We start from the raw sequence: 19058 nt of genomic DNA on the forward strand, positions 1-19058 counted from the left end.
TAGCCTTCAATGAAGCTGCTTTCGTGTGGGTTTAAGGATCCTTCGGTATCCTAATGGCCCTCTGACTTTTCAGTTTATGACTTGGGTCTTATTGTTGTGGCTATGACAGCTATTTCAAGTGGATGGATGTTGAAAACGGACGGCTTTGGTAATATTTCTACCATTCACCTCTGGTTTCTCTTCTCAATAAGTTCATCTAACTTGGGGCTTGTTTAGAACCTCTTTCATTAACTACCTTTTTGTTCCTCTCGTGTAAAATGTAACAATGATGAAACTATGACAACGAAAACCAAATTTTAATAAAGTGAAAGCATCTTTAAACCTTCTTTCACAGCAATCAGAGAACCGGGGTTATATCCCTAACCTGAAGTTCTCATTTGTAAGTGCTGTTTCTGAAACTAATCTCCATTCAGTCCAAAGAAAACTACATTTTTACTCATATTAATTGCATTCGCTGGTTTTTCCCTGTGAGCCTTGTGGTCTGAGGATGTTGACGTTGGCTGACTCTCAGTAACTACAGACCGGCTTCACATGTGCCTGGCTGTGTACATTCACAGTCCCCAGAGGATGATTCCTAACATTTTTGGTGACTCACTGATGTTTCCCATAGTGTAACCATCGGGCAGAAATATCGGCGTCTAATGGGCACATGAAAGTCACTGATGGCACATTGCAGTATGCTCCTGAGAGGACGAGCTCTTTAGATTCTGGACACTCCACAGCTTCCTTTTGAAGCACCCTCATGTGAAAATGTAAACATTACAAAGAAAATATATGCTTCCCAGAGGAAGAAGGCTTTTTATTTTATTGACCTTTCTTCTCATGCCACCCACTAGCTCCAGTGGCCGCTGCGTTAAGGCTCTCAGTGTGCAGTTTGTACGATCCCACGCTGTAATGAACACTGCAGCCTGTAGAAACTGCTAGCAGGGCTTTAGACCCTTATCTCGTTTTTAATTCCCTAATCTGAAGACACGGTGACCATTTAAAAGAAAATGCTCCCTCTTTGTGCAGTGAAGCAGGTAAAACAAAAAGGGAACACTACTGCAATCCTACTGTGGCTTGTTTAAAACATCCAGTTTCAGTTGTTTGTGCATTTCTCATGGAGAGAGTAACTGTTAACTTAAACCATAAACCCCAAATTCAACCCTTGTTGAAGTGATGGACCGAATGACATCACCTTATGAAAATGTGCTCACTCTGAACCTGGTTTCTACACAGACGGTAAATCAAGAGCACACACTAACACACACACACGCAGTATTAGAGTGTTTTCTGAGGTTTTTATGACCTCAACTTTCTGAGGGCAGCAGCACACAGAAGCTACGGCCCTTATAGATTTGTTTAACCGAGTGAAACCAAATCTAATTCCCATTCAGCGGCTCATGTTGCTACAAGCAGACATACGGTCACTTTCCTACACAGACAGAGCAGCACAATGGGCATGCTTGTGGAATGATGGAGGAGGAGGAGGTGGAGGAGGAGGGAGCGTCAATATCAAAATATAATCCATCTTCAGTTCAGAGTAGGTGACAGTGCGCACGAAGGAGGCGCTGGAAAGACTGAGAAGCCAAGTTTCCACAACGTGATAATTATCACAAAATATCAAATCCAGCTATATAATCAAGAGAGCGAGCACGAAATAAATCACGTTCCAGCTTTGGCCAACTGATACAGATCTTCAGAGAGAGGGGAAAAAAACACCAGGCTCTCCGAAACTGTTTCTGGTCTCCACTCAAGACAACAAAACTCAGGACACCTCATTTAAAAAATTTCTCCACGCACTCTGATGAGGGCCAGGAAGTCAAAATGTGTGTGTGCAGAATTCTCCACACTGAAAACGTCAACCTAGAAAACAAAAGAACTGAAAAGACGTTCGTCTGGAGGTTGTGCAGTTTGTTATAGCAAACTCTGTCAAAACAGGTTGTCGAACACATCGTGACAGAGGAACTGAACTGCTGCTGCAGGTTAACTCTAACCAGGCTTTTCATTTGACTGCTGCATCTAATTTGAAGAGTTTCTGAAAAAACACATCTGACTTTATGTTAATGCAAGTCCTGGACGGACTGTACTTTGATTCATTCATTCAGATATATTAGTTTATTTCTGTCTTTTATTTCCCATGTGCTGCTCGGTTGCCATCAGTCATCCTCACCGCACAGACGCCACTGCAGCCACCATTAGCGGGGAGCTGGGAGCGCTCCATGGCCGCCGCTGCCACTTTCTATCTGCTTCAAGGAGCGCTGTCTCTCAAAGCTGGAAGCCAAATCTGGAGGCTTTTGAAAATAACAGCCACAGACAGGCATCAGATGGAGTATGGAATATCTGGCACTCTGCAGACGCCACCTCAAACACACACAGCCTTATTTTTCCACAACCCATCACGAGGCAAATCTGAACAAAACCGCAGGAAATTTAAAGCCCTTCTGAGGATATTTCCACTGCATGTATCCCTCATCCACCTACCTATCCATCTGTCTATCTATCTATCATCTATGCTACTCAGAATCAGAGGGCTTTTCAAAACGTTCTCCATTTTGGGAGAAGAATATGGCCTTAGGTTTAAAGTCTGATCTTGTTTTGATCTTTTCCTTTGTGTCTGTGTCTAAAAGTGTAGTTATCGCTGTTTTCATTGCTTGAAACGGCTTCTGACGCTGACTAACTGGACCTGATGGATCTGTTCCGTCAACAAATTGTGTAAAGTTTTATAGGTTCCATTTTAATAACATTTCTCCATTATCATACTACAATGCCATTAAAATTAACTTTAAATCTAATTTAAAACACATTGCTCATATTCCAAAACAGCTGACTTGTAGTTCCACCGACAAATGTGCAGAAACAGAAATGATCTGATTGGTTCAATTCAACCTTATTTGGCAAATCCAAGGAACCAGAAACGGTAGATTAGGTCCTAAATGCAGCTCCGCCTCTGAGAAACACCTCTCCAGCTACCACTCAAACCCACTGACTTCTCCAGCACCTGCAGGGCACATGATGGAAGCACAGGTCGGGTCTGCCTTCTGTATGCTTTCTTAAAGATCTCCTCTGCTGGTCTCTAAGCAGCGACGTCTCTTGTGCTCTGACACAATGCTGGAGGTGGGCGACTCAGTCTGGGACTCCCTGCTGTTGAAGCCTTACAGTCACAGTGGAAAGTCTCCTGGCTTATTACTTTGAATAAACTTGGCTGCTCGACATGTTCCATCTACCATCAGCCATTTAAAGCACCTTGAATTGCAGAGAGTGACTGCAGTTTTCGTACGTGTGGCCCAGATGGGGGAGAGAAAAGACACTCTGGTAGTGCTGCTGGTGCTATGCTACATCAAAAGATAAATCCTGTCTAAAACAGAACAACAGATCAGCAAGGCTGCAGACACAGAAAGCTCAAAAAATGCAAGGTCATTCAGTAAAAAGGTGAACATGCTAAAAGCCGACATAACTTTTCAGAGCTGTAAAAGCCTGTCTGATAATATTATGAACCAGTGTGAAGTCTTTAGTCATTCAGTGTGCCTTCAAACTCATGGATCTATTCCTCAGACCAGCCTTCCTGGATCCTCATCAGTACCTGAAACAACACATTCAAGCTAAAGTCGCCCCTAGCGATGCCTTAACAGCGTCTGAAACCTCTTTCATGACTCAGGGCATAACCCAACAATTTTCGTAACTTTCTGCAACAGACAATCCAACAATCACGTCCACTTTACGCAATTGGCCAGATGCGTGGAGGTGAGAAAACATCAAAAGACGCACAGTTCAGTGGGATGCTGCCAGGAGGAGGCCATGATGGTGCTGATAGTTCAGCCAGGAGATTCAGGTGCGTGATGCCAGTAACGGCTAATGCTGCCTGCAGCTGAGATGAGGAGCAGCTACAGAGGCCTGGTAAGATCAATTCGTTCTGACTCCACACAAACAGATCTGTTTAATTTTCAAACTCTTTGTCTTCAACTGATACTGACTCAAGCGACATCACTTGGGGACATTTATCAGACTTTTATGGTTTATCAGGTATCCCCAGTCCTCATCAAAGTACCCCAGAATCATCTTACATAAGGCCAAGCAAAAGATTTAACTTAAGGCAAAGAATATCTGTTTTCTTTATATCTTTTTACCAAAGAGTATCAGAAATAGCTGAGAATTTGTGAGCAAAGATTGTTTATCACAACCTTCAGATTGAATTAGAGTCAAATTGATGAGCAGAAACAAAATAATGGTTAACTGCAGCTGTAAGTGATACCCAGCCAGCAATGAGGGCAGCCACTGCTTCAAAATAAACACACTCGTTCTACTTACTGGTGCTTTGGATAAATGTGTCCCCTTCATGGCACTTTCCTTAACAGACTTTCTTTAACAGACTGGCCAAAATAAGGGAATAAATCTGACGTCTGTGACTCATTTTCTTTAAGTAATCCATAGCACCTTAGAGAAATGTCTGCTCACAGCCAGTCTGAATAACACCCCACAGCACTCATGTTCTTTTCCCTGTGTAATTTTTATCACCTTCATGTGACAATTGAAGAGATGTCAATTTTTGGCCTAAAATTTATGTTCGCTCTTTCATCGCGACATTAAACTGGGAACTAAAGAGGGACGGAGTGTGTTGTCGGCCAGAATCGCCACAGGAATATTAAGCGAAGCCCAGTTCTGGCCAAAATCTGCGGCTTTCTGGCCAAACTGGAGAGTAAGACCTCGTCATGTGTTTGGAAAATAAGTGCAAACCTTGATTTAACTCCAACCTCGACCTCACCTGCGCTCCCTGAAGTGCGCCTGAAGAGCTAACAGAGGTGAAAACTGCAAAAAGCTAGCTGCCTGTCATTGTGACAGGGTGTAACAAGCTGTGGTCATGGGCCAATTACAGCGACGACTACAATTAAGGAATAAGAACGTAATGCAAGCAAAAAGTCAACTTTTGGCTTAAAGGTTGACAGCCATGTATTTTTAGACTGTTATGAGGTTTAAGTTTAATGGACACTTGGGTCATGAAAGGACGACATACAGCTCATGAACATGAAAAACTGTCTTGAAAACCCCCTGAAAGACACCTCATCGCCCCAATTTTACAACTTTTCATTTCATTCACGCTTGTGTTTGGGTTTTTTTTTTGGATCAGCGCCTTGTGGAAGCCATTAGAAATTAACTGCATAATTTCAAAAATGCACTTTCATCACTCTGAGAATAAGTTTTCCTTTAGTCATTCCTGAAATGTTCCCTTTTCTCTGCAGTGTTGACAGGTTTTCCATCCCACAGCAGCATCATGTTTTACTGGTCTTGCTATCAGAAAGTCCTGGTTAATGTCGACTTTTTGGGGTCTTTCCAAATGAGTGCTAAAAGTGAAGCAGTTTGGTGAAAAACAGCCAAAAGCAGCTGCAGCGCCTTTATATATCAGCTGTGGACAGGTTTACAACAAACAACTGAGCGAGATGGACCACATTTATACAAATGTCATTGGACTTAATCCTGGGATCAACTGTGCCATTGTTTGAACAAATTAGGAGAGATTGAAAGCAAAGTCTCTCCGTAGCATTTAAACAGTAGTTTTGGCAACGACCTGAATTCGATTTGATATATTACAGAAAACAGCGCAAGTCGTTGATTTTGGCACAAAGCAGAGTTTTCCATTTTAGCTCCCATTTGGTCGTAAAGAGAAAAGTCTTGTGCACAAATGAGGCCCCCATGAAGCTTAACATGAGCGCTTACTGTACAATAAGAGTTTTTACAATAAGAAAGAGTGAGCTCACTGGTTTTACTGTGGGTACAGTATCAGTGCAGCTGAGTTTTCCACCGCAGAGCTGAGTGGGTTTAGCCCTACATGTGAGGCAAACAAAGGTAATGAGGAACCTCCTGCCAGCTGCCTCAGATGTGGGCCAACACCAGGGATGTCTGAGGGCTTTACCAATGCAAACCAAAAGCCCTGAATGCAACAAAGCGAAACAAATGCACCGCACTGTGCCAGTAAAGGCCACCTGAAGCAGCAGAAAGAGAAAAAAACAAAACGTGGAGTTTGTATTGATTGCATGGCATTGCGACGACGGCATCTGGAGGCTGTGCACGCCAAAACACAGACACTGTGGACAACGCTATTAAATTCCAGGCAAGCCCTCACAAGGTGGAAAGAAAGGCTGACAGCATCAAGGAGAGAGACGAGGAGAGCGAGGGAGAATGACACGAAGAGACGCAGAAAGACAGACAGAGAGAGACATAGAGGGAAGGGCAAAGAGAGCGCCACAAAACATAAAGATGTAAAGAAAACAGCATGAAAGAGAAATGAGATAAGAGACAGAAGGTGAGAGAGACAGACAGCATGAAACACATGGAGACAGAGACATAAACAGAGAAGGAGACAGAGACAGGAATGAGTCAGTCTTCCCTGCTCCTCCTAACCTTCTTGCCCTGCTCTTAGCTGGGTTGCATTCCTGTCCGGTCTTGCTGTATCTCTTTACCTCTCAGCCTGTGTGGCTGGCTGCTGTGTCCACTGTTACTGTTACCATATGTGGCTCGCAAAGCTACAGCTCCACCATCCCAGACGCACCGGTGAGCAAGCACGACTAAACGACATCCATCATTGGAAATGCACTGGAAGATGACGTGCGGCAAAGGTCCCCGGACGGAGTCGAGGCCGGGTCGTTGCAGTACATGGTCTGGGTCTTAACTGCTAGGCCACCAGGATGCCACATTACTGCTTTTCACTTCAAGCATCATTTGCTGCAAGAGTCAGTGTGACATAAATTGTGACTGCTCACATCTGCAGGGGTCTGCACGGGTCACCTGCACCCAGCGCGCCCAGTCGACCAACGTGTGAACACATCTCTGAATGCTGACACTCAGTATAGTACAAACAGAGCCGCAAACATGTGCACTGTCCAGGTCCCTATACCGTTTGGAGAACAGCATCTAAATCCCAGCAATTAACTGTTGTCAGAGCTGAAAGGAATGATGGACAAAAGCTATGAAAATACAGCCCAGGCGGTAAAGAAATTAACTTTCTTTAGCCTCACTTCAACACTAATAGTGAGCCGACATGAAAGCTGGATGCTCTCTTGCTCTCCGTCCACTCTTTTCCTTCTCACCACCTCCCTCTGCTCTTGCCCTGTTTATTATTACTCCCCTGTATCAATAAGCACGACCTTTGCAGCCCGTCTTGATACTGAAAGTTTAAAGGCGGACTGGTATTAAATGTTTGCTGTATTTGTTTAAAGAGCCCTTCTGATGACTTGCTCGCTCTCTCGGGTTTAGTCACAGTAATTGCAGTAAAACCTCAAACGCTTGCTGTGGTTGTAGAGCAACACAGTCATAATAAAAATAGATTAATCACTTAATCTGGGAGGATCAGCGGGTCACAGCTGCGAGCCAGAACTGACATAGAAATAATGTCTATCTTTAGGCTACCAGACTGTTTATATTGTGTCTCTTTATTAGCTGTAAAGACAGCCATTAAGATATCTTGGCATGTTTATTTATTCACTGTACATTCCTAAAGGTTAATCTGTCTGACAATACAGATGAGGTCAGTGAAAGTGTTGCTATTAATTCTGAATTAAATACAGAAAATATCCAAAAATAACAAAGGATCATCGCTCAACTTTCTCTACTCTTTCAATTTGTAATTTTTGTTTTGCAGCACATTTCCTGACTTGTGACTGAGTGTTTCTAGCAAAACCTCAAACGAGTTCTGATGAAGCTGCAGGATGCTACCTGCTCAGCAGCACACAGCAAACAACAGGTAGTTCCCTCAGGAGTTGATGGAGACCAACGGAGAGCTAAAAGACGAGTCAATAAATGCGATAACTTGCACAAAAATGTAACTGGTTTACCTTCCAGTGTGGCTCCTCGTCCCTCCAGGGCGTCACCCAGGCCGGACGGGTATCTTGCGCTGACGAAGATGTCGTACTGGGTACCCGGCTGCAGGTTCTTCAGGAGGGCCGCCGTGTTGTCACCCTTCACTGATATTTCCTTCTTGGGGCCGCCGGCGGAGGGTCTGTAGGCCACACGGTACTGGAGCACATTCCCTGGTGCCGGCTCCCAGGAGACCTTCATGGAGGACACGGTCTCGTCGAAAACCCTCAGGTCGCGAGGGGATCCCCTGGCTGAGAAGGCGGGAAGGAAAGTTAGAAAACGAAGCCAGTCATCAAACAAGAATCTGCATCTAATTGAACATTTCTGTTTTTCTCAACATGAAAACTGTCTTTCTTGAGAAATGTCGATAATACGGCTTTATGAAAAACTTGTTGTCTTACTTTCTAAATTATTTATATACTTTTTCCTGTTTAAAGAACAATTATTTCAGGACTTCAAAGAAAATAAACATGAGACTCAGTTTTCAGTGAGCACATGTGCTATTAGACAAACTTATTAGTCTTGAAGCCCGCAGACTGTTTTCCTGGACTTCACTCTCCATCTTGCTTTATGTCAATAATTAAAAGGATTTTGTAATCATTATTGATTAATCCAACAATTATTTCTCAGCAGAGCTTAGATGATGTTAGCAAAGTGATAAATGATCAAATGAGAGGCTGGAACCAGTAAATATTTGGTATTTTTACTTGATATTTCACTTTTTTAATACAACTGACTCTTAAAATTGTTGTGAAATAATTGAATGTGAATCAACTAATCATTTCCAGGTTACACACTGATGAAGATCTATGTTGCTGAAGTATTTCAAAGAAAAAAAAGTTTCATGTAGCAGTGGTTCACAACTTTTTATGTGTGCAGGAAGCCACTGACATCCCAGATCTACACTCGTGACTCCACTGGACAGAGCTGCATTCAGATCCTTTAATCATTCTAACTTCATCATCATCTTTTAAAAATAAATAAATAAATAAATCTCCTGCAGTACTAGCATGCACCACTAGTGCTCCACGGAGCAGTTGTTGAGAAACAGTGTATAAGCACACCGGTGGCCTGATAATTGTGCATTATGTCCTTGGCTGGATGAGAAACACTCTGTGTGAGCTGTCCTTGACCAAGACACTGTCCTCCCAGTGGAGCTGCACAGTAGAAAACTATGTTTGTCCTGGCAGCTACCAGGATGTGAATTACTGTAAGTACACCATGTTGACACAATTCCCCTTTGAAAAATAATAGTTAAAATAAAGTGGTGACTCATGTGCCCTGGTGTTAACGCCTACCGCTGAGTGTTACTGTGAAATGTTTTATCGTTGCATCTGTCTGACAGTGTTTTTTTCCTACTGATTGATGAAAATGTGGTGGATTTTAAGTGAAATACGAGCATGAGGGCAGAGTAAAGTATTTCTCAGAGGCTTCTGTGGCCAAGTATTATGCACTTTTGCCCAAACACAGGACTTGGTGGAAAAGACTGCAAGCAAAAGGGCAGCTCATGCAAACCCTCCAGGCGCTGCATCAATTCATACTTTTGAGATAAAGTCATGGCACGGTAAACATTGTAATGGGAACAATATTGTAAGCCATGCAGGGGGGAAGAAAAACATAAATCCATCTGAGAGCCAGCTGGGTGTTTCACGTCAAAGAGGTGCAAGCTGGGATTAATCCAGCCTCTTTTTGTGAACCATCAGAAATCCAAAAAAATTTGCCTCAGACAACAAGCAGCTGCACCGTCTGAAGGAGCTGAAGGAACCAGGAGGGGAACAGCGCACTGAGACACAGAGAGACATGCTGTTGCCATGGTGGACAGGAATATACTTTGTTTCCAGCTGTGTCTACAACGTTTTGGCTCAAGGGCGGTAATCTTCGGAAGATACGTAATTTATTCCTAAAAGTGCTAAAGATAACAGCCCCCGCTGGAAGTTTCTCCATGAGATAATCTCCCGTCAAGAAGCTTCGAAAGATCCCAAATGTTTCTTAAAATCTGCTCCACTCTCCTCCTTCATTGTTTATCACCTTTGAGTACATCTTGACCCACTTGTATCTCCCAGCTTTCTGTGTTTCCGTCTGTTTTTCATTCCTTTCCCTGTAAGGCAGGACAGATCTGACGCAGGACGCGATGGGTGGCAGGTTGTACTAACACTGCAGAGTTCACTTTCCACTGGGGTCAGAAATGTGTGAACTCCTGGCACTCCCAGGCAATGCAAAATGGCAGACGATGACTTTAAAAAAACACTCAGTGAAGGAATAGTCACTGTGGATGTCACTCATTTCCATTTCCACTTGTTATTTTCACTTTCACTTATTTCCATTTCGATCTTTAAATGACCCAAATACACGGAAAGACAGCTTGGACCAAGAACGCTTTCTGCGTCCAACATCTTGGTGATTTAAAGGTACTATTAGATTTTTATAGATTTTACTGTCCCACGGCACAAACAAAATGATCATAAGACATCTGCAGGCACCTGTTGTGGATCAGAACGATTACTTAACCAGCTACTCAGATTTCTGGACTTCGGAGCTTAAGTTCTGGCCCAGAATGTGTTTTGGAACAAAAATACCTTTTGGAGCTTCAAATATTCATGATCTGTTGATCATTATCTGTTAACCCTTCGAACTCTTGGCTGTGTTTTCTCAGTTTTTACACTTTGCAGAGACTTATGGCAAAACTTCACACACGTCAAAACCACTCTTGTGTCACAATGTCACAAGTCACAATGGGCAACGTCAGATTTTCATCACACGGCAAATAATGTAAATGAGTCCAAAGAGACGTGTGATTGGTCCAGTGATACAGGAACCTTGTTGATGGGGCATTCTGACCTATAGTACAATCTGAAAATGTACTGAGTGTAAATTTTCATTGATTTGGTCACATAGTGTGTTTCTTTTGCTTTCATTTCATTAAGCATGAATAAATTTTGCATGTTGGCACTACATTTCCCATCATGCTCGGGCAGATACAAACAGGTGGTGTCATGTTTCCGTGCAGTCTGAATCTACACCATGTAAAGACATGCTGTACTAGCTGTCAGCTATTTTCCCTGTAACCATGGACGTCCAAACAACAATCACCTGGATCACTTTTGACACTGCAGGAAAGGTTTAAATCTGAAGATTAAAGCCCAGATCTTCATTTACATGAAGCATACCTTTTAAATAAACTCTAAACATACTTATTGACATTTATGTTTGAGGGACATTTGAGAAACTGCTATCATTAGAAACAGCATTTGCGGTGCCAAATAGTGCTTTCTTTTAGTCTCTAACAGCATATTATGAAGCCACAGTCACCTTCTTTGGTGGTGCCATCGGTCTGCAGCGGCACTCCGGAGCCGGACTGGTATTCAGGAATGACGGTGACGCGGTAGGTGGTTTTGGGCTGAAGCTCCTCCAGCACAATTGTTGTCTCTGTGCCGACAGTGGTCGTCTCTAGCTTCCACCTCTCGTCCCCAGCAGGTTCGTACTTCAACCGGTAGCGAGTGACGGCTCCCGGGGCTGGCTGCCATGATACTCTGAAGCTGTCTGTGGTCTCTTCGGATACTCTCAGGTTCTGCACGGAGCCTAGTTCTGCAACAAATGTGAATGAGTTGTAGTGCAACTGTCTCATTCACAAGCACAGAAAATAAAGGTCAGTGTCCTGAGTGAACATGAATACCTTCAGAAGTGGTCTCATAGCCGGTCGTAGGCAAGCTGTCCCCTTTTTCATACTGAGCATAGATGTTGACTTCATAGCGGGTGATTGGGTTGAGGTGGGGGATGGTGGTGGTAAGTGTGTGCCCGGGCAAGGACATGGACACATAATGCCCAGTCATGTCATCTGCTGGCTTGAACTGAACCAAATAGGACTCGACATTGGTGGCGTCGATCTCCCAGGAGGCCAGGAAGCTTCTGGGGCCGATCTCTGAGAAGGACAGGTCCCTCGGTGAGACCAGTTCTGGAGCGAGTGAAAGGTAACAAAGTTAGAGGCAATTTTCATCAAACACAAGCAGATGCAAAATCTTCATACTGAATCTAATTATGCACAGATACAGACAAACTTATAGACTACCATTGACTTTCAGATGTATATATGTATATATTAGCTGGCCAGACAACTCATCTTAATTTATGGAGATGTTTTGATGTTTAAACATCAAATCTCAGTGTGTGATTTTTAGCATCAGTGATGACAGAGGTTCAGATGATTGAGCAAGAATCAACAGGATGAGACCTACGTCAGCTCAGGGAAAATATTCAACATCTCAAAGTCACTTTTATCAGAAATTGTCCAAAAGCCATATTTTGACCTTTAAAAAGCGTCAGACGTAGCTACAGTTAATTTTCACAACTCTAATACTCTAAGTGTTTTCCTGTGCTGATTTTTACATATGTGAAATCTATGGGTGTCCCTTCAGGAGTCCTGTCGTCACAGATGTGTTGGTCCAACATGATCATTTGAGATTAACCCTGACCAATTTTATCACTAAAGTTTGCATCCTATCTTTCATTCAGTTATTATTCTTTTACCATCAAGCACTGAACAAATTACATAAAAAATCACATTAAATAAAAAGTCAGAACACCAAGGATGACGCTAACTGAGCTAAGCCTTCATGTTGGTTAAAAGTTGGTTTGTACACTAGGAAAAACCACAAAGACTCCTTTTAAAAACAAAGACGACAGTAAGAAGCGAAGGAATCCAGAGGGCAGACGGGCGGGTCTGCATGTCATTTAATAAAGATGTACGATGTACAACCCATCTAACAGCTCCATCAGTCACACAAACATCAGGAGGGCGGCTGCTGCCAAACTCCCCACTGAGGGAGCTCTTTGAGCCAGTATGTTGCATGGAAGCTGCGCCTGTGCGGCTCATTCGGGCTCCTGAACACTTCTCTTTGTTGACATAAAGTCATTATTATATAAGAATTATATAATCGTCAATCAAAGCTGGTGTGAGTCACATTCTACGCTGGCAGACCAGGAAGCTGCTTTTGGCAAAGTAACAGAGTGATTAATATTTGGCTTTAAGTGGGTGAAACAGCATTTCCAAGTAACTCTTCCTGCTTGTTAAAACTTGACTACCAGATGTTGGGGGTTGGCTAATGATTTCAGTGCAAAGAATGCTTTTCAAAGTCAAGTTTGTTTACAGTCACATGACTGACAACACACTCGACAGTCTGAACTGTCCTGAGGTGGTAATGACTGAGTCATCCCGTGCTTCAACTCGGTTTAAACAAATCCTAAGAAATCTCTGCAACCACTACTTGACCTAGTTCTAATATTTCCACATGCAGGAACTCTCTCTGCCCTTGAGAGATCAAAAGGTGGCCATGTGTTAAACACATTGAGGCAAAAAGGAGGGTTCGGTTGAAAGAGACACGCTTGGAAAAGTGACATGAAAGTAATTGTGTGCATATGGACGACTGCTGGTACTCCTCTGTGTCCTCCCCCACAGTGAGGGTGGTACAGATGCATCTGACTGCTGCAGCATTTACCTGTCAAAGTGTTGGTTTAATAACTACGTTTAAGTTTCAATCAGAGTTCTTGACTGTTAGCTCTCATTAAACGTGTAATCAAATGAAAAGAATGCTATAATAGCGCAAATTAATTTGCCCACAGAGTGATCATCAGATTTATCACTGCTCAGAGTCTATCATATATCAAAAAAATATAATATACATATTCCAAAAGTATTATTAAAAATTTGAAAGTTTTTATCATATTTCTGTTTTTTATATCAACTTTGAGATCTCTATGATTTACACATTTGACAGAATTCTTCTCATTTCTGCCCAAAATCACAGACGACGAAGGAATTTCCTGTATCTAAATCTTTAAAAGCACATCCTCAAACTGAACTGAGCACGCAGAATCATCAGTGTCACTGAGTGAATCTTTGCTTTGGAGAGATCTTCTGACTATCAGCACAGTAATGATATACAGCTTGTTATGTCCTGGTTAAGGGCTTATTGATATCTAAACAATCATGATACAGTAAATCTGTTGGAGAGAGGTGGCTGCTTAATTTCTCCCAAGAAATTAACACAAGTAATTCATATTTTTCACCTCTACAAGCAAAGATTGGATCAAACTTCAGTTAAAACCAGTAGATAAGAGCCAACTTTCCACTTTTTTATGCAAAACAACTAAAAATACCTTTCTGATTACAGCAAGTGACCATTACAGATTAACTGTAGTGATAATGAAGGTGGTTCTTGTTTAAACATGATTTAGTTTCTTTTCTGACTCATATGACAAAAATCTGCCCAGAATTTGATACAAACCAGAACAGAACTGATCAAATCGAGATGTCCCCAATGCTGAAACTACAGTAGATTGATCAGATGAAGTTGAATAAAGCATACCGTCATCAGCATAGAGGACTGAAGCAATATCACTTACGTCTCTGCTGGATGTTGCGAAGCTCTTGCTCGATCCTCAGGCAGATGGACTGCGTGAGCTCTTTGGAAATTCTCTGGAAGGCATCAAAGTCCTCTACGGTGTACACGTGGGTCTCTGCAGGCTTGTTGGCGATGGCCTCCAGCTCAGATCGTACAGCGTCCTTAACACCCACTGCGAAGATCTCCACATCAGAGTTCCTCAGCCTGGTGGCTGGCTCCTGGAAGGCGTCGGATGACTTCCCGTCAGTGATGAGGATGGTGACGCGGGGAACGTTGGCGCGCGCCCCTCTGATGGCCTGAAAGATCTTCTCCCTCACGTAAGTCATGGCCCTGCCGGTGTTGGTGGAGCCGCCACGGTACGGGAAAGTCCTCACAGCCTTAACCACGGCGTTCAGGTCATGGTGAGTGTTCAGGGAGAACTCGGTGTGGGGGTCCCTGCTGTACTGGACCAAGCTGATCTGGACCTTATCTGGCCCGATGTCGAAGGTGTTCACCAGCACCTCCAGGAAGGCTCTTACTTTCGCAAAGTTAGCCAGGCCGATGCTGTAGGAACCGTCAACCAGGAGGACCACATCAGCTTGAACATCCACGCCAAGAGAACACTCTAGATCGGAAAAACAAAAAGAAGAATACAGAGTTGTAACTTCAATGATAGCATGTTACTCTTGTATTGTGAGACTTTTCATCCTTAGTGCGTGACTTTCCAAGCCATGATTAAGACTTGATGCGATTGGCATTTACAAGTTCAAAACTGATAATTATGTTATTATTGGTAGTATTGCATTAGTGTATTTGTATATCAGTCTTGTATCATTGTGTTGTACCCACCCAGGGACACTTTAAGTGGCTGTGTCTTCTGCATGATTATGACGGGCTCGCTGGGTGTCAGGCCCTTCAGGGCGAACAGACTGATCTGATACTCTGTGTCTGGAGAAAGGTCCTTGACCACCACCGAGGTCTGGCCCGGGCCCACGTACAGCTCCTGCCGCTTTGCACCGGCCAGCATGGGGATCATCTGCACCTTGTATCCTGAAACCTCTCCAATAGAGGCCTCCCAGGTCACCCGTATGGACTTTGAGGCCACTTCCAGGACTTGGAGGTTAGAGGCTGGCTCAACGACTGCAAATATCAGAATTATATGATTATCTGTGCAATAAATATGTCACGATGATGTTGGTGCAGAGGAGGAGTAATAAAAATGACTAAAAATAGAAAATCCCACTCAGAATTAGATGAGAAGATTGATACCACTCGTGTAACTGTCAGTTAAATATGAAACTGGAAGTAGCACATTGTTAGCTTAGCTGTAAAAGGGTAGAGACAGCTAGCCTGGCTCTGGATCAAGATTTATGGATTAAGCTACCCACACAGAACATGTTAATAAGGGAGCGTCAGTGATGTGGGTAGGTAGGTTTTGTTACCTTTGGACAGAGCCAGGCTAACTGTTTCCCCGTCTTTCCGGTCCTTATGCAAAGCTAAGATAGCCAGCAGCTGCCTGTAGCTTTATATTTGGCCTACAGACACGAGAGTGGTTTTGACCTTCTCATCTCTCTAAAGCGCTGCTTTAAGGAAACGTCCAAAGGGACAATAGGAGTCTGAAAATGGATAACTTTGGATGGATGTGACATTTAAACCTGGTATAAAAGTACTTTTCACCACATCTCACCTTCTTCTCCACTGACGAGTGAGTTGAGCTGATCGTCGACGCCAGCGCACACCTGAGTGATGAGCTCTCTCTGCACGTTCTTGATCGCGTTAAAGCTGGCGACATTATAGATGTGACTTCTGTGTGGAGTGGAGGCCATTAGCTTCATCTCCTCTTCATCGGCCTGTTGGACACCTGAAACGGACAAAGAAAAACAAAAAAAGCTGTGGTGAGTTCATAGCGATATTCTATTAAAACAGGGAAATTGTGCCATTGCAGCCACTGTGATTATCACATCATGAGAGGATCAACGTATCAGAGGCTCCGCATCTGTAAGGACTGGATGAAAAGAGCAATCTGTAAAGACGTGAAGTCAAACATTTGTTTTCCTCGTTAGCATATTAAAAGCTCTCCAGCTGGATTCGCCACCAATCGACAACAAAAAAAACGCCAAGCCGCAACTTTTTTATTCTACTCCGGCTGGAAAGTCTGACAGCGTGGGCAGTAAATATGAAACTGGTTGGACTCCATTCTAAGACTGGTGAATTTTACAATCCTATATGAACTTACTGATCTGAAGGAGAAAATAACAAAGGATTTTCACTCTAATACTGTACTTGAGTGCAGTTCTGCACTTGATTATTGGAGCCTTTCTTTTACTCACTACACTTCAGAGGGAAATACTCTTCTTTTTACTCCACTACATTCTTTTCCCCTTGATTCTTTCTTTTTTTCCCTCTTTCCTTGGTTCTTCTGACAGTATAAAAACATCTTTATGTGATGATTGAGAAACTAAACTGTACTCTACTGTGGATACGTCTGACCGCAGGATTTTTACTTGTAACTGCCCATTTTTACACTGTGCTTTAAGCACTTTAAGGATCAATATTCTGCTCCTTAGTGCTCATGAAATCAGTTTTCTTACACTAGTTTTCTAATATATCTAAATGTCAGACACGTCAAAATGTATCTTTGACTTCAGCCGACAGGAAGCCAACCTCATTTTTGTGATTTGAGAAAACTTGAGAAACCATCTTGTTCTTCAAAAGCTGAAAGCATGTTTTATGTTTGAGTAATTTTCAATCAATGAGCAGATTTCAGAGGCGCAGACGACGAGCTTGTTATTATTGAACCACCAGCCCTCTTTAACACCATAGCAACAGCCCACTTCACTTTCTCCATCCTCAGATTGTGGAAAGTCTGACAGTGAAGCTCGAGCATAAACATACATAAAACTTGCTATCACTCGCTTGTAATGTTAATGATGTAGGAATTTCACCTTCTGTTTTCACGTCATCACAAGCTGCCTTTGTTACGAACGACGGCTAAAAGCATTAAATGCGAATGGAAAATGTAAGATGTGGAATGTAATAAACTTGTTCTGGCCACGTACCGAGGACAAAGATCTCCACCCCCCTGCTCCTGAGCTGCCTGGCGTAACTCTCCACTGGATCCTCAGATTTGCCATCTGTGATGATCACCAGCACTTTGGGAAAACTCTTCCTGGCGCCAGCTGCCTCGCTGAAAGTGTTTTTCAGGAGGTGGTCGAGGGCATTGCCTGGTGCACAGAGACAGGGATGAGGGTTTAAATGATGCACAGCCAGGGAGTGTCTGCTTACAAAGCGTAGATTTAACATGTCCTGATTACAGTCACGAAAAATAATAGTAATAATAATAATAATAATAGAGAAAAATGACTGCATTCAATGCTGCTGCTGAGTAGACTGAAACTATCAGTTTAGTCTCACAAGTTTACATGCAAACAAAGTCATTCTGCTATAATTGGAATGTAAAAAATGAGTAGATCAGACATCCACCACACAGAGGTATAATTTAGTCAGGTGCTGAGTCCAGTGCAGGAAATTAGGGGCTGAGGGGCTTTTGGGACACCAAAATACTCAACTCTGGGACAAAATCAAACTGTGTAATTCCTATGGTTTCAGTTATTTTTCATTCCTGATTTGAATGCCCTACGATTTCTTCCCCAATTGACAGACAATGCCTGATGAAACGGATGTGAAACATGTTGTTTGCTGTTAATGCAAAGAAAAAGTATTTGAAGTATTTACATGTACACTATTTGTTTCTGTAATGATCTAAAATGTCAATTATGACATTTAATGGGTCAAAAAGTGAAGGATTAAAGAAATACAGAATTGTTCCAGTTGGTCCTGAGGGTTTTTTTTGGAGTACTTCTTCATGTAAATACAATTAATGAGTAAAGAAAAAAGCTAACTTCATTTCATTTGTCACATGAAACATGAATGAAAGAATTTAATAAAGCAAAATATTCTGGAAAAGTCATGATTCATTGCTTGTTGCACACACAGGAAGAAAAAAGTACTAAAACTTATATATAAAGTAAATTTTTAAAAAGCTGTATATTTTTTTATTTCAAATTAAGCTATAGGGAACTAAAAGATACCAATAATTATACAAAACCTGCAGAAAGAGTGTACAAATCTAACATGAAAGGAGAGTAGCCTTGTACCTGTCAAGGTGTCTCCTCCTTTGTACGGCATCGAGCCGATGGCTCGGAGCAGCGCCGGCCGGGTCAAGTGTGTGTTCATGTTGAACTCTGTTCGTGCGTCACTGCTGTACTGGACCACCGCCACCCGGGTTTTGTCCTCTCCGATCTGAAAGGCGCCGGCCGCCGCTGAGATGAAGTTGCGGATGTATTTGAAGTTGGGCCTGCCCACGCTCCAGGAGCCGTCCACCAAGAACACCACGTCGGCGATGGTGCTGAAGGAGCATTCTGGGAGAAAAGTGAGGAGGGAGAGGGAGCAGAAGAAGAAAAAGGAAAGGTAAAATGAACATCATACACGGGGGCACTTCTGGAGTTTAGATACCCTCCTCTAAAGCATAAAAGAACAGTCAAAGATTTGAAAGAATTTTAACAGAAATGTGGGATTCTCAGTGTTCTCGGTGTGTTTAAAGCTCGTCATTCATTATTTTCTGGTTGTTTTTAAAATCCTTAAACAGCTGTTCGCTCACACTGGATGTTCAACCAGACTGCAGTGTTTTCGGTCACAGGACTCTGCTTCGCTCTTCTTTCTGGGAGTTTCCTTTTGACTTTCCTCTCATGAAACGAAGGAAAAATCAGCACAAGCTCGTCATCTTGTGCAGAAGTGGGCCAGGGCAGCAGCAGCAGCGCTCTTGTAAATCAGCATCTGTAATGGTTTCCACTT

The 19058-nt window shown here is 42.8% G+C and overlaps 1 protein-coding gene across 2 annotated transcripts in view; it reads right to left on the reverse strand.

Moving 5' to 3' along the window:
• The window catches only part of col12a1b (collagen, type XII, alpha 1b), a 119506-nt gene that overhangs the window by 91354 nt on the left and 9094 nt on the right, over positions 1 to 19058 (reverse strand). The window contains exons 6-13 of one of the 2 annotated variants that reach the window (XM_076756291.1): positions 18362 to 18625; positions 17264 to 17428; positions 15892 to 16065; positions 15054 to 15344; positions 14227 to 14829; positions 11501 to 11779; positions 11137 to 11412; positions 7806 to 8078 (exon numbers count right to left, since the gene is read on the reverse strand). The exons of the other annotated variant lie outside the window; for it this stretch is intronic. Coding sequence (XP_076612406.1) covers positions 7806 to 8078; positions 11137 to 11412; positions 11501 to 11779; positions 14227 to 14829; positions 15054 to 15344; positions 15892 to 16065; positions 17264 to 17428; positions 18362 to 18625 — 2325 coding nt within the window. The remainder of the gene's footprint in view (positions 1 to 7805; positions 8079 to 11136; positions 11413 to 11500; positions 11780 to 14226; positions 14830 to 15053; positions 15345 to 15891; positions 16066 to 17263; positions 17429 to 18361; positions 18626 to 19058) is intronic. 2 annotated transcript variants of the gene reach the window in all.

This window comes from Chaetodon auriga, chromosome 18, assembly GCF_051107435.1.
Source record: "Chaetodon auriga isolate fChaAug3 chromosome 18, fChaAug3.hap1, whole genome shotgun sequence".
Taxonomy (NCBI): domain Eukaryota; kingdom Metazoa; phylum Chordata; class Actinopteri; order Chaetodontiformes; family Chaetodontidae; genus Chaetodon; species Chaetodon auriga.